Source organism: Cygnus olor, chromosome 5 (assembly GCF_009769625.2).
Source record: "Cygnus olor isolate bCygOlo1 chromosome 5, bCygOlo1.pri.v2, whole genome shotgun sequence".
Taxonomy (NCBI): Eukaryota; Metazoa; Chordata; class Aves; order Anseriformes; family Anatidae; genus Cygnus; species Cygnus olor.
The window spans coordinates 6,690,819-6,704,269 of NC_049173.1; the positions used below are offsets into that span (position 1 = coordinate 6,690,819).

Sequence of the window (13,451 nt, forward strand, 5' to 3'; positions counted from 1 at the left end):
CCAAAATACACATGAAGGCAGATGTGTGTCATTGGGTCCCTCTGCCCCCAGATGCTCCCTCCACACTTGTCACAGAGAGCAGTATTCTGCCACAAAATACAATCCAGCCTCTAAACCTTTATGAAACTTTCCAGCTCCATTTTATACTTATGTCAAGGCTTTTAAAAGTCAGCGCTGCTATTAATATTTTATATTTTTAATGTTTTTTAATCCCGGTGCCTTTTTTTTTTTTTTAATATCCGGTGGCTTTCCACGAGTTGCCGACATCAGTAAATCCCTGTGCAGGAAAGCACAAGACACATCTCACGAGTGTGAGCAGAGCACGGGGCAGCCGGCAGCAGATCAGGCTGCGCGGGACGAGGAGCAATGCTTTTCCCCGCCGGTCTCTGCGAAACTCAGGGGTTTTGGGTCGCCTCCAGCCAGCTCACCGCTTTCTCCAGCGTGACTCAGGAGACAGCCCCCTGCTCGGGCTATTTCTGCAGACAGACAGGCGGGTGTTTCTGCAGGCTGTTACCACGCGTCACATCCTCCAGAGGCAAAAGATGCCATTAAAAGGCCGCTTGTGGAGAGCATTTATTAAAGTAAACAGCTGAAAGTAGCGATGGCACCGCCGTTCCAGAAGCAGCAGTGCTCAGCGAGTGGCGCTGGCTGTCTGCCCCGGCACAAATCCTCTGTCCTAGACAGGAGAAGCAGACAGGCCCCGACGGGGTGGCTGCGCATCCCCAGCACCACCGAGCCCCTCTGTATCCCATTCCCACCCCTCACTCATGCACTCTTGCCTGTGGCCCCTCTCACACTTACCTGGCCCCAGGCACCCCTCTGGGTTTGTGTTGGGAGTTGCTCCTCATCTTTTGTGTCCATGGTGATGTTTTGGCATGGGTCGTGCCATGGCTCCTCAGCAGATCCCTCCTTCTTCTCCCTGGTGCCTCCTGGAAAGCTGAGCAAGTGTGGTGTGTGGTTACAGGAAGCGTGGTGTTGGTAGCTCCCATTTTATTGCTTGTGCATTGCCACCCCTCTGCTGAAACCGCTTCACCCCTGAGTCATGTGTTTACTACCCCTGTGCTCTCCAGTCACCTCCATCCTTTTTTCCTCATCCCCTGTGCTGGTTGGTACCTCAGGGACCTCCCCAGGACAGTTCAGCAGGATGCCCAGGGAAAACCTCTCTCCTCCCCTGCTTGCCTTGTCACCTTTCCAAGTGTGCAAACAAGCAAGGAGCCCAGACCCTCACTCTGCTCTCACAGATGCCTTCCAAATAACTCTATCTCCTTCTTTCATAAGAGGGGAAATGGTGTCAGCCATGCTGATATGCAGAGGAAATAATGCAGCAAAGGGGAAATGGCTTGTGTGGAAGCTCTTGCACTCAGCAGCATCAGCCACATACAAAACGTTTTGGAGAAATGTCCCATTTTTGTACCGGGAGAGCAGATGTTTATGACCTGCTGGAGCAAAACGTCAGAGATCACTCGTGAGAGCAGGGATTATTTGTGAAGGGAGGGATTACGAATTTAGCTCCACCTCACTGCCCATCCTCCCCTCGCCACACCTGCACCCCTGGAGCACAGCAGATGATGGTTTCTCATTTAAATCCCTGCACCTCGGCTTTACAAAAACCCTGCTCCAAACTGCTGCACTCCTGGTGGTGTAAATGGAGACGTAGGGTGTCACATCTGGGCCCACGGTCCGGGGACAAGCTGAGAACTGGAGAGGAAAGTGCTGGGTTCCCTTGCCCTGCCAGGCTCTGCGGCATCACAGAACCGCAGAATCACACGCTGGTTGAAGTTGGCAGGGACCTCTGAAGGTTTTCTGGACCAAGCCCCTTCTCAAGCAGGGCCACCCAGAGCAGGTTGCCCAGGCCCATGCCCAAATGGCTTTTGAAGACTCCAAGGAGGAGACCCCACAACCTCTCTGGGCAACCCTTGCCAGTGCTCTGTCACCCACACAGCACGGAATTGCCTCTTGATGGTTAGACAGAACCTCTTGTGTCAAGTCTGTGCCCATTGCCTCTTGTCCTGGCACTGGGCACCACTGAAAAGAGCCTGGATCCATCCCCTTTGCACCCTCCCTTCAGGTATTTATAGACATGGATAAAATCCTCCCAAATCTCCTCTTCTCCAGGCTGAGCAGCCCCAGCTCTCTCAGCTTCTCCCCATAGGACATTTTGCTCCAGTCCCTTCAGCATCTTGGTGGTCCTCTGTTGGACTCTCTTCAGGATGCCCAGGTCTCTCTCGTACTGGGGTGCCCAGAACTGGACCCAGCACTCCAGGTGCAGCCTCACCAGGGCTGAGCAGAGGGGAAGGATCACCTCCCTTGGCCTGCTGGCCATGCTGTGCCCAGTGCAGCCCAGGATGCCATTAGCCACCTTTGTGGCAAGGGCACATTGCTGGCTCATGTTCAACTTGGCGTCCACCAGGACTTCCCAGTCCTTCTCTGCCAAGCTGCTTTCTGCTGGATGGACTCAGGGGCTGGTTTCTGCCCAGAAATACCTTTTCCCAAAAGCACATCTCTTGGCATATGTGCTGTAGTTTGCTCTAAATCAAAATGAGACCAAATCACCTCAGGAAGGACAAGAGCAATGGGCTCCTCTTGCCCATTTTTCTAATTGTTCCTGTTCCATCAAGACTGTCCCCGTTCCTGTGGTACCTGAAGAGCTGGCCAGAGCCTCCCAGGCCTGCTGTTACCATCAGCCAGGCGATCTCCTGTCACCCACTGCAGGGCCCAACCCGTGTCCTGGCCTCCCTCAGCCAGCCTCGCGCTGAGAGCTTGGGCACTTTGTAAAGGCTGGGACAGAGTTATGAGGGGACATGAACCCTGACAAGGTCTCAGGGTGAGTGATGGATGTTCCTGGTGCTGGAAAGCAGACAGATACGAGGCAGAGCCCCGCTGTCACAGACAGGCTTCACAGTGCTCTGCGGCTTGCGAGCCATTTTATAATACAGGGTTGCTAATGGACTTGTGCTTTAATTGCTGTTTAGCAATGAGGCATTTGGGAGGAGCCTCCCAGGCAGGAGAGATTAGAGAGGGCCACCAGAAGGAGAGATAATCATCGATGAGATTGACTTTCTCTGGTCAGATGTGTTAGCTAACTCCAGGAAACGCTCTTTTCCTCATACCCCTCCTATGAGGCTGCAGGAGCGTGGCCTGATTTCTCTGACACCCGGCACTCCTGGCCACATCCAGCCCCAGGAAACTGGCACAGGTCCCAACCCCGCCACCAGCAACTGGGCTGCGTGTGTGGAGCAGCATCCTTCAGGTGAGCATGCGTATGCATGAGTTAAATGGTTATTTTAAAAAAAAAAAAAAAAAAAAAAAAGCAGCCTGGCTGTGCTGCCTCAGAAATCACAGACAGAAACTTCATTACTGTTTCCATGTGGCTACGGTAGCAATTTCTTTACCATCATATGCAGCAGATGCTGCGGGATGTTCATACATTTTCCAGAAACCCTGAGGTCATGTGGAAACTTTTCAAATTAATGAGGGCTCCTGGACATGAGATAACTATTTTATTTTATTATTGTTATTATTTTTTTTTCCAAATAAACATTGCTCCTTGATAGTTTTCAGCTTATTTAAATCATTTTCAACCCATTTTTTTAAAGATAAGTTTGCTTTACATGGAAAATATAAAGTCATATGATGCTAGCTACTTGTCTCTTCTTGACAAGGAAAAAAATAAAAGCGAGGGACTTTTTGCCTGTAAAAATCCCTGCCAGGAAGATTAGTGGTTACTGCACAGATCTGTGAATTTGGAAACTTGGGATGCATCCCTGGGAATTTCACTGCCTGTGTACGTGATCTTGAAGAAGTCAATGGGCTGGCAACGAGCTGACCTTTTGGTTGAGCCAAGCCTGCTTGTTTGCATTGTGAGGGAGGAAGGGGTGTTTTCTGCTGGTTTTTGTTATTGTGGCTATGCTTCCTTTTTTCCACTGAGAAGCCACACAGCTGGAGCATCGTGGCTGTCCCTGCCTGTCCTGCTGTGGCACTGCCTGAAGCACAGGGCTGGGGACACCTTGCACCCCTGAGAGGCATTGCTCAGTCTCAGGTGGTCTACAGAAGAGCCTGAGATATCACCGATGTGTTTCTTCTGCCTAACACTATCACTGTAGGCCTTTCTCTGTCTGTCCAAGCCCTAGGGATGGTTGGGAGATGGGTGAGGGTGCGGTGCTCTGGACACGTCAGGCTGAGAATACCAGGTGAGCTCTGTACCACGTGCACTGGAGCCAGGCATATGTGCTTGCCTAATAAACCACTTCTAGGAGTACAGACACCTCTAACTGCTGCTGCTGACACTCTCTGGCTTGTGAATTCCTGGTCCAGTTCGCATTGATGGTCTCTCCTGCGGACCTTGGTGCCTAATAGGTTGATTTGGGTTTGTTTGTTTTCAGTTCAAAAACATTCCTGTTGCAGCTGGATGGATCCCTCCTTCTCCAGAAACCACGCTCTGCTTCGCGAAACAGATTTCTTCTGTTGCTGTTTTGGGAGAATATAGCTTAGTTTTAATGCTAGTCCTATCAATAACCCACAAGCTGTTGTACTATGCTTGCTTTTACCTGGGGGAGGTTGCTGTCAGTACTGTTTCCTCTCAGCTTTGTGCAGCAGTTTTAGTAACATAAATTAGTGTCAGAGCTGCTATTGGTATGCTCCTTTGCACTTTTTTTTTTTTTAATAATGGCAGCAGACAGGAAGTAGTGATGAAATGGAACTAACTACTTGCTGACTTTGCTGTCTAGATTTTGGTGAGGTATTTTGGTCATGATGAACTGAGGGTTTCTCAAGCGTCTAAAACTGAAAATCACATCCATGAACTAGATTTATTATTATTATTATTATTATTATTCTTTCCAAGACAGGAAAAAGAAAACTTGATTAGTTTGCATATATCTTTGTCTGTTGGGTGCATGAATACCTATATGCACTAAAGACTTGTATTGAGCAAAAGCTGGCAGCATAAACAAATTTTCATTTGGTTCTGAAAATGGTGAGGTCTGTGGTCATTCTTATCTAGATCCAGTTGCTATGAGATCTTTATTTCCCACGCTCATGAGTTGCCTCTTATTGATAAACAGTTTAATTACTTAACATTTGATCTCAGATAGCAAAGAGAGGTTTGATGCACCAGCTTTGTCATTATGGCCCTGAATTTTGCTTACTTGGTTCCTTGGCAGACACTTTCCATCCTGTCTTGACATCTTTTGACATATGAACCCAGGGTTCTCCTGTCCTCTGAAGTGCTGTGCTTGTTAGCTCCAAACTACCATAACCTGACAGGACTGCCGAATTCATCATTAACAATATGGGAATGCCCCCAGTCCATGCTATGCCTTAAAAAATTTTTCTTTAACTTTCCCACCTGCACTGACAGCCCAGTGCTGGTGGTCCTTGTTTCACTGCCCCACACCTCACCCTTCCTGCTCTCCGTAGTGTCTCCAGCTACCGTCCTTGGGAAAAAAAAGAGTTTGAACCAAGGAATATCTGGAAGCAAGCAAAGGGGGGATCCAGATGTTGCTGATGGAGGTGGGTAGCACTTGGTAGCACTGAGTACACCTCGAGAAGACACTGGGCAGTGTGCTCAGATGCTGCTTTGTGGTCAAATACCTTGCAGGTGTTCAGTTGCTGCCTTTCCTGGTCTCTGTCTTGGCCAATGTCTTCTGTGACGTGACTTGTAGCAGTTCTGCTGCAGCACTGGGAAGTGCCTGCTACCCCTTAGTAAATGGGGAGCTCAGTCTCTCTTACAAAGGCCCAAATCCACAAACTATTTATGTACACAATTCCAGCTGATTTTTATCTCAGTTGCCTGAATATCTTTGCATATCTGGGCCTAAGTGTTTTGTCTGTGGTCATGCAGGAAGTCTATGGTAAGCAGAGAAGTGAAAACACATCCCAAGTTAAAGCTGTAATTACAGTGCCATCTTTCCCTTCATTAGGATGTTTTGGGGGCAGGAGAAGATCTCCACTTGCTTTGAATACAGAACTATTTTGCTCTGCATTTTGATATTTGGCTTTAAAATAAAAACCTGTAACGCTACTGTAAATGATGCCTATTGATTATCCTCTCATAAAATGGAGAGCTCACTTAAGCTGGCATTGCCATGGCTGAAAGCCAACGCTGCAATTGATCATTTAATTAACTGGAAGAAAATTAAAGGAACTGTAATCTGCTGTGTCTCAGCTCTCTTGTTATCAGGCTGGCAAAGTGCTTATTTCTGCCTAGAGCAACGATCAGCTCCTCGACCCTGTGATTTAGAAACACCGATTTACACATCGCCCCTCACCTACCCACCTGGCTTTCTGCAAGGCAGGATGCGGTGCGACCTGAGACCTCCTTCACCCCCTTGTGGACCCCAGACGCCGCGGTACCTGAATCTGAAAGAGAAATGGATGTTCTATAAAAGTCACGTTTTAGAGGTCAGGACTAGAACATGGGAGTTCTTGACTTTATTTTAATACCAGCATTTCCTTAAAGGGATTGAGGTATTGATTTTCATGTAGCTACTTCAAATAAATGAGAGAATAGTGTTTTTGAGACAGAAATTACTGGTCCTGAAAATATGGCAATCTCCTGAAGCTTTGCCTTCAAAAAAACAACCTGAGCTGTCCGTGAACACAGAGAAAAGAAAAAAAAAAAGAAAGAAAAAAAACAGATGTAAGAAGCCATTGTTTTAATGATTGTGTTGCCATATCAAGCGAAGAGAGACAGCTGCCTCTAACTTGTCTTTGCATGCCTAAGTAATATATTAATTACCTCATTCCCCCATAAATGCCTACAGTCCTCCAAAAGGCATGTTATAACAGACGTAGTCATTAAAGCTTGCACTGCATTTTTGATGTGTTGCAGGAAAACAAACAAACAAACAAACAAAACCTCAAGTCCTTTGTGTTTCAGCTAGATCCAAGTTGGGGAAATGTTAAGTAGAAACACTTAACAAACTGTATCGTTCGAAAGCGTGTTTTAATGCCAAAACAGGAAGAAAACAGAATTTGAAACGGTTCCCAATGTCTGATCAGGTAAAATAGTTTGTTCCCCTTTGCATTTTAATTACAAGTGAAACCCATTCAATTTCATCTTTGCATTTATTTCAGCCTTTTTTGCTTTGTGTGAGAAACTTGCGGTCCAGGCTGTAACATAACAAAGGGCTCGGTAGGAGGGATGAAAAAGATCAAAAAGAGGAAAAAGAAACTTCTTTCAAAACGTCGCTGCTGATCATAAGTAGCTGTAGGAGTCAGATATCTGCATGAAATTGAAACCATTTCACCTTCTGAGACAGGCATTTTCCCTCTGCTCTGGGTTATAACTTACGCACGGGCTTGTAGCAGGGTTCATGCTGCCTCTGCCGGCTGCTGCTCTGGCTTCCCCCGTGTGTTCTCAAGGCATTTCACTTGCGTTTGTAGTACCTTCAAAAGGGAAGCTGGGCAAAGAAGAAAGTAAAACTAGCCTGGTAGGTATGAGGTATTATGGGCTGATTGGCAGATTGGGAGTGTCTTGCTGGCTTCTGAGACGTAGGTTAAAAACACTTTGTTGGTCACAGGTAAAAACAGCCGGTGCCCTGCTTGTTTGTGTGATGACAGACGGCGCTGTGCTGGTCACTGCAGCCTCATGAGAAAGTTGTGCTCTGGGTGTAGGAGCGGAGGCGAGGAGGAGGAGGAAGAATCTGTGTCCCTGTGCCACACAGCAAGACAGACTGGCAGGGAGACAGTGCCTGGGGTGTTCAAAGGGACTCAGGACTGAGATGAGGAGCAGCAAACCTGTGGTTTAGGTAGCTCTGCACCTCCAAATGCAGAGTGGGGCAAACCTGTGCCCAAATCTCTGTTCTGCCTGATCTGGAGTAAGGATGTAAACCCAGCTCCTCCACATCCCTGAGTGTCTCTGTAAACAGGAGTTAAGGGGTCAAAAGGAAACAGCTCCCAGAGGAGAGGAGCGAGGTTTCCCCATGCGGGTACCACAGCTGGTCTGTGATGGACGGGGACAGAGATGGAATACACATCTCTGAACCCCAAGAGCCTGCTCTGCCCCTAGGACTTTGGCTACTCTTTCCGAGTCCCATCATGGTGCCAAATGCAGGCCAGAGACAACAGCTGAGGAGGGGGAAATATCTTGAAGGCCAAAAACTGGACCTGGCCTTGGCTCAGCCACAGATCTAAGCAGTGCTCCTTGTTCAGTGTTCCTGCTGTGGTCATCTCAGCTGCTCTCTGCTCAGCTAGTTTTTGAGTCCCCAAGGACTCCTCGAGTCCCTAGGTCTCCCTGTGCACTGCATGGAGAGCCGAACTCCATGCCTGGCACACCGTGAACTCCTCTGCTCAGCGTGTGGCAAAGGATTGCAGCAATGAGATCTGAAATCCTTTCTCTGAATGATTTGTACAGCGTCCTGCGGGAAGCCTGTAACCAAAGCATCCAGGACTTCGACCACAAACCCTTCTTTTCTGTAAGGATAATTTCAAAATTCCATCCTGCTTTTTGTCCACATCAGGAAAACCACCATACGATTTGCAATATCTGCCCAGGAGTGGCCTGGGGTTGGCAGGATGTAGCCAACTGGTGAAACTGCATGGCGTAGCCTGCCGAGCGCATGCTTGCCTCATGCTTTCATCTGGTGAATTCCTTTCATGGGTAGAAAATCCTTCCCTCAAATCTAATTACACTGAATTGGACATAGTGCTTTTATTATACTGCAGAATTTGTTAGCCACATTGGTGTACTTCTCTGTGCAGAAATCAAAGTCGGGAGAGTATTTCCAAATGTCTGAATGTGCACTGAGTCAAGCAGGCTTTATGAGGTGGTCATAGTTTAAAACAAATGTATTGTGCAAATGTGAAAAGAAGAATAAATAAGATCCTGGCACAAGAAGGAGAGGAACTAAAGTTAGAAAAGACCAGTGGAAATAACAGATGCCAAGGAGAGACTCTAACTCCCCTTGTGTGCTCCTGTTTCAGACAATATTCTGAGTAACAGCAGCATTAACCTTTCACTATCAATGTTTTGGTTTGAATTTAATTCAAATTTCACTTCACTTTTCTATGGTGAAAGGAGCTGGCGATCAGACATCTCAGATTCTGGCATTGTTAAGCACAGTGAGTCATAGTAACGAGCCTTAGATTGCTGATAGCGAGCGTGCAGCAGAGCCAAGGGGCTGCACAGCCTTAGAGACCTTCTGGCACTTCCCTTTCAGGTAGATGCTCCCACAGGGGCTCTGTGGGCATGGCATGTTTTGTGGCCAAATATTGATAGATTGTATGTTCTCTTCACTGTAGCATGGTGCTTATTTATTGAATCGATGAACATTAAATCCCTAAATTCCCTGTGCTGCCAAGTGAAAGCCCAGGAAAGCTAGAGCTGTCAGTGGTTTGTCACAGTGGCACCCCATGCGATGTGCGTCACCAACTCGAGTTACATAAATGGAGGGAGCCTTTGTTTCTCTTTAACACTCCCCATTGGAAAGTCCATACTCAGAAAATCTAAGTGTTCTTTGGAAGAAAGATTCCTGAGTAAATTAAGGCCCTGAACTTCTTCCCACTGGAGTCAGCAGAAGTTTTGCCAGTCAATATTGATGAGGGTGTGATAGGGTCCCGAGAGTTAATGCACACAGTGCCCATCATGGTGATATTCAGCCCATCAGCAGATAGATCTGAAGCCACAGACGGGAGCATATCTCACATCTTTGCATTGATTTGTTCTGCTGCTGAATCCCTGCCACTGTCCTCACCGAGCCACTTGCCGACTCATCAGCTCGCCTTCTCTGCATTTGCCCTAATTAGTCATATGCAAACAGTATTTTATTCAGGAAGTTCTTTTAACGTAAGTTGGAGTATGAACTTAGCGCAGCAATAAAGATCAGGAAAAGTGAGTGTGCTATACTGTAATAAGGCTCTGTTATCGGCCACTGGCAAAGCGGAAAAGAAAATGTATATGCAGAGTTTTAGTGACTCAAAAGTTTAATAAAGGGGAGGATGGTGGGGAGAATATTTGCTTAACATCCCCCTAGAGATGCCGTAGCATGAAATGTTTAACTGCTGAACAAGTTTCCACTAACATCATCCTGAAACACAATTGGGTTTTGATGCAGTGTTCTTTATTATGGGCTTGGGGAAAGCATGTTTGGCATGAGAGAAATGTGTCTAGTAAGGAGACCACAACACTTATTCACAGCTCCTCAGCCAGTTCATGCTGGGAAGTCCGACATCTTTGAACAATTAAATTGTGCAATGTTAGTAATTTGTACACCAAGATTTTTCTGCAGTGTCTTCTGTTCAGAGACTGCTAGCACATCTAGGGCTTTGGTGCCTCAGTTATTAAAAATGATCAGAACCTAGCATGAGAGCATTCAACGAGGAACTGTTTTGATGCATTGTACAGCATGTAAATTTGGATAATGGTAATAAATTTGTACAAATGAATCCTGAAACATCAATGCTTATAGGCACCAAAATTAATCATCATGCAAAGGTGTGACAGCTAAAAGATTGAAAATAAGAGTGCTGGGTGGGATCAGGTGGGTTCTGTAGCGTTAGAGCTAGGCAACCCCTGGTCTGGATCACATTGGTGCTACTTGGTCTTTAAAGGGAGCACAATCACCTTTGTGTGAGCACTGAGACCGCAGTTGAGGTGCAAAGCAGGCTTTCACTGCTGTGTGGCAGCTCATCAGGAACCACTTCATCCTCGCACCCACATTAGAGAAGCTGAAACAGTTGCTCAGAGTTGCACCAGCCTCCTCTAAGGCATGGGAAGTACCTCTGCTAGCAACACTTCACTACCAAAACTCCCCTGGTGTGTCCCAGTGACAGGGGCTCTGGTGGGGAAGGTGGCACTTAACTGTGTTTGACATTTCTGCCCCTGCCAGTGCATCCCCCTGTTTCACCAGGGGAACTCCTCGGTGGCTGTTAAGGTGACTCTGAGACTGTATTAAAATAGTGCAGGGCTGCTGTGCAGGAGTGCATTAACTGGCTATAACTCATTTGGAAAGATGAGGTGTCTGTGAGCTCCTCTGTTTGGCTTCTTGGTACTTATGCAGGAGACCTGAGTTTGAGTCTTGTTCTGATTATTTCTCTTCTTGAGGCACCAGTGAGCACAGAACAATAAATATAGCAGTAGTCCACAGCCACACTGCCACGGGCTATCGTGTTGTCACATCTCATAAGCTAAGTAAAGCTGGGCTTTGGCAGTATGCGGATGAGAAACCTTAAAGGAATAAAAGGAGTCTATAGCACCTGTGTCTCTTCTGCATCTCAGACTGGTGCAGGCAGAGGCTTCCTGTGATTTCCTGTCATATAGACGCTTCCTGTGATTTCTATTAAATGTCACGGTCACCGCTTTTTCTTCAAAAAAAATTAAAAACAAGCCATGTCTGTATGCAAAAATGACTGCTCATTACATGGAAGCTCAGAGACCACTGCAGAAATGTTAGGAAGATACAGTACTGTAACGACATCATTTTGCCCTGTAGGTGTTTCCTACAACATTACATGTGCATACAGCAGGGCAAGGATGTTACATATGCCTGTCAAAGCTTCTTTTTAAAAGGTATCATTACCGCAGAACTGTGAACTGAGAAGCGTCATATGGCGACTGAGTAGTGTCATATGGCTCGGCTCCGTATGATCACTTATAGTTCCTGTTGGAGGAAACCAACAAGATCATAGAATACCCCGTGTTGGAAGAGACCCACACAAGGATCATCGGGTCCAACTGCTGGCTCCACGCAGGATCACACAAAATTAATACCATATGTCTGAGAGCGGTGTCCAAGTGCTTCTTGAACTGTGGCAGGCTTGGTGCCGTGACCACTGTCCTGGGGGGCCTGTCCCAGTGCCCTGACCACCATCTCGATGAAGAACCTTTCCCTCACACCCAGCCTGACCCTCCCCGGTCCCAGCTCCATGCCGTTCCCTCGGGTCCTGTCGCTGTCCCAGAGAGCAGAGCTCAGCGCCTGCCCCTCTGCTCCCCTCGTGAGGGAGCTGCAGGCCGCCATGAGGCCTCCCCTCAGTCCCCCCGGAATCCCGGAGCTCCCTGCAGTCCCTTTTTACCCTTCCCACCTCTCCACAGAACTGAAAACACTTATGACTCAAGGAACATAGCTGAGATGGCTGCGGAGCCTTTAATTTTAAACGCGCGGACCTCGGCCATAAATTCCCTCCCTGCAGCGTGCCCTGGCTCTCCATCCCAGAGGTTACCCCTCAACGCCCACACCGGGGCTGCCTCCCCTCGGGCCAGGAGGCGACCACGATGCCCTCAGCCCCGCTGCAATGGCTCCTCAGGAGCCCCGGGTTCAGCCTGGAGCCGGCTGCGGGGGCTGCCGGGGGCGGCCAAGCCGCTGCCCCCCGGCCCCGGCCACCCTTGGGCGCCCCCCGGCGGGCACGGAGCGGGGACACGGACACGAGTGGGCGGGTGTGAGGGCAGGCAGCACCCCCACAATCCCCGTCCTGCCTCCCGGCTTTGGGTGTTTGGGGTAAAAATTGTGGTTTTTTTTCAGTGGTAAAAGCCTGCTTCGGCTGTGATTAACTGTCCGTGTCTCTCCCTTCTGGCCCACCTGGCTCTCTTTAATTAACGTGACTTTTTAAGCTCGTTAGCTGGCCGCCTTTATGACTTTGGGGAAGAGGAGTTAAGAATTGATGAGAGGCTTAAAAAAATTTAATTTGAAGAAGCGACGCGCGCCGGGGGGATGGGGGTGGCATTTCGGCTCCCGCTGACCGTGCGGGGGCAGAACCACGGCCGGGCTCGGTGGGTGGCTGGGCGATCCGCGCCCCGTGTCGTGTCGTGTCGTGAGATGTCGTGTGTCGTGCCGCGTCCCGCCCCGCACACAGCTCTCCACGTGAAGCGCCGGCCCCCTCCTCCCAGCTGTTTGCTCAGCTGACCCCGGCGGCCGAGGGGCCGGGCTCCGCCGCCTCTCCTCACTGGCGCAGCGCAGGGCCCGGGCCGGCCGAGCCCGCCTCTGCCTCCTCCTCCTCCTCCTCCGCCGCCGCGCACAGCCCCGGCCGGCCCCTCGCCGCCTCCAGCCGCCGTCCCCGCCGCCGTGCCCGGCTCCTCCCGCACCTCCCCTCCCGGCGCAGGCCCCGGCGCCTGCCCCGATGCTCTGAGCTCCGCGCGGCCCCAGCGCCGGCCCCTTCCCGGCCGCGCCGCCATCTCCGCGCCCCTCGGCGGCCATTGGAGCCGCCCCGGAGCCAGGCAGCGAGCGGCAGCAGCAGGAGCAGCCGCCAGGCCGCCGCCATGGACAGCCCCGGCGGCGTCAGCGACAAGAAAAGGTACCGGGGGGAGAGGGTGGGCATCCCCCTCCTCACCCTCCTCACCCTCACCGCCCTTCCTCCCTTTCCACAGCCGAGAGGCCCACGCTCCCAGCCCGGCTCCCCGCAGCGCGCTTCGCTCTTTCATCCTCCCTCCTCCTCCTCCTCCTCCTCCTCCTCCACGTCGCCATTTTGTCGGCGGGGGGAGCCCGGCTCCCCGCTGTCCGGGGGGCTCCCGAGCTGCG

At 49.7% G+C, this 13,451-nt stretch overlaps 1 protein-coding gene and 1 long non-coding RNA gene across 4 annotated transcripts in view; one reads left to right on the plus strand and one right to left on the minus strand.

The window, feature by feature from the left end:
- Nucleotides 1–210: 210 nt before the first annotated feature.
- Nucleotides 211–7,901, minus strand: LOC121071813. 2 transcript variants are annotated; one of them, XR_005820793.1, is made up of 4 exons: nucleotides 7,295–7,901; nucleotides 6,278–6,360; nucleotides 802–937; nucleotides 211–527 (listed from the first exon to the last, which is right to left on the minus strand). It is a non-coding gene; the product is annotated as an uncharacterized LOC121071813 (long non-coding RNA). The 2 variants fall into 2 exon arrangements; XR_005820792.1 differs by lacking the exons at nucleotides 6,278–6,360; nucleotides 7,295–7,901 and having other exon boundaries at nucleotides 802–1,312.
- Nucleotides 7,902–12,788: 4,887 nt separating this feature from the next.
- HIF1A (hypoxia inducible factor 1 subunit alpha) overlaps nucleotides 12,789–13,451 on the plus strand; it is a 33,436-nt gene continuing 32,773 nt past the window's right edge. The window contains exon 1 of one of the 2 annotated variants that reach the window (XM_040560565.1): nucleotides 12,789–13,227. In XM_040560565.1, the coding sequence (XP_040416499.1) occupies nucleotides 13,193–13,227 (35 nt within the window). In that variant the 5' untranslated portion in view covers nucleotides 12,789–13,192. The remainder of the gene's footprint in view (nucleotides 13,228–13,451) is intronic. The other variant, XM_040560567.1, reaches the window with a different exon arrangement.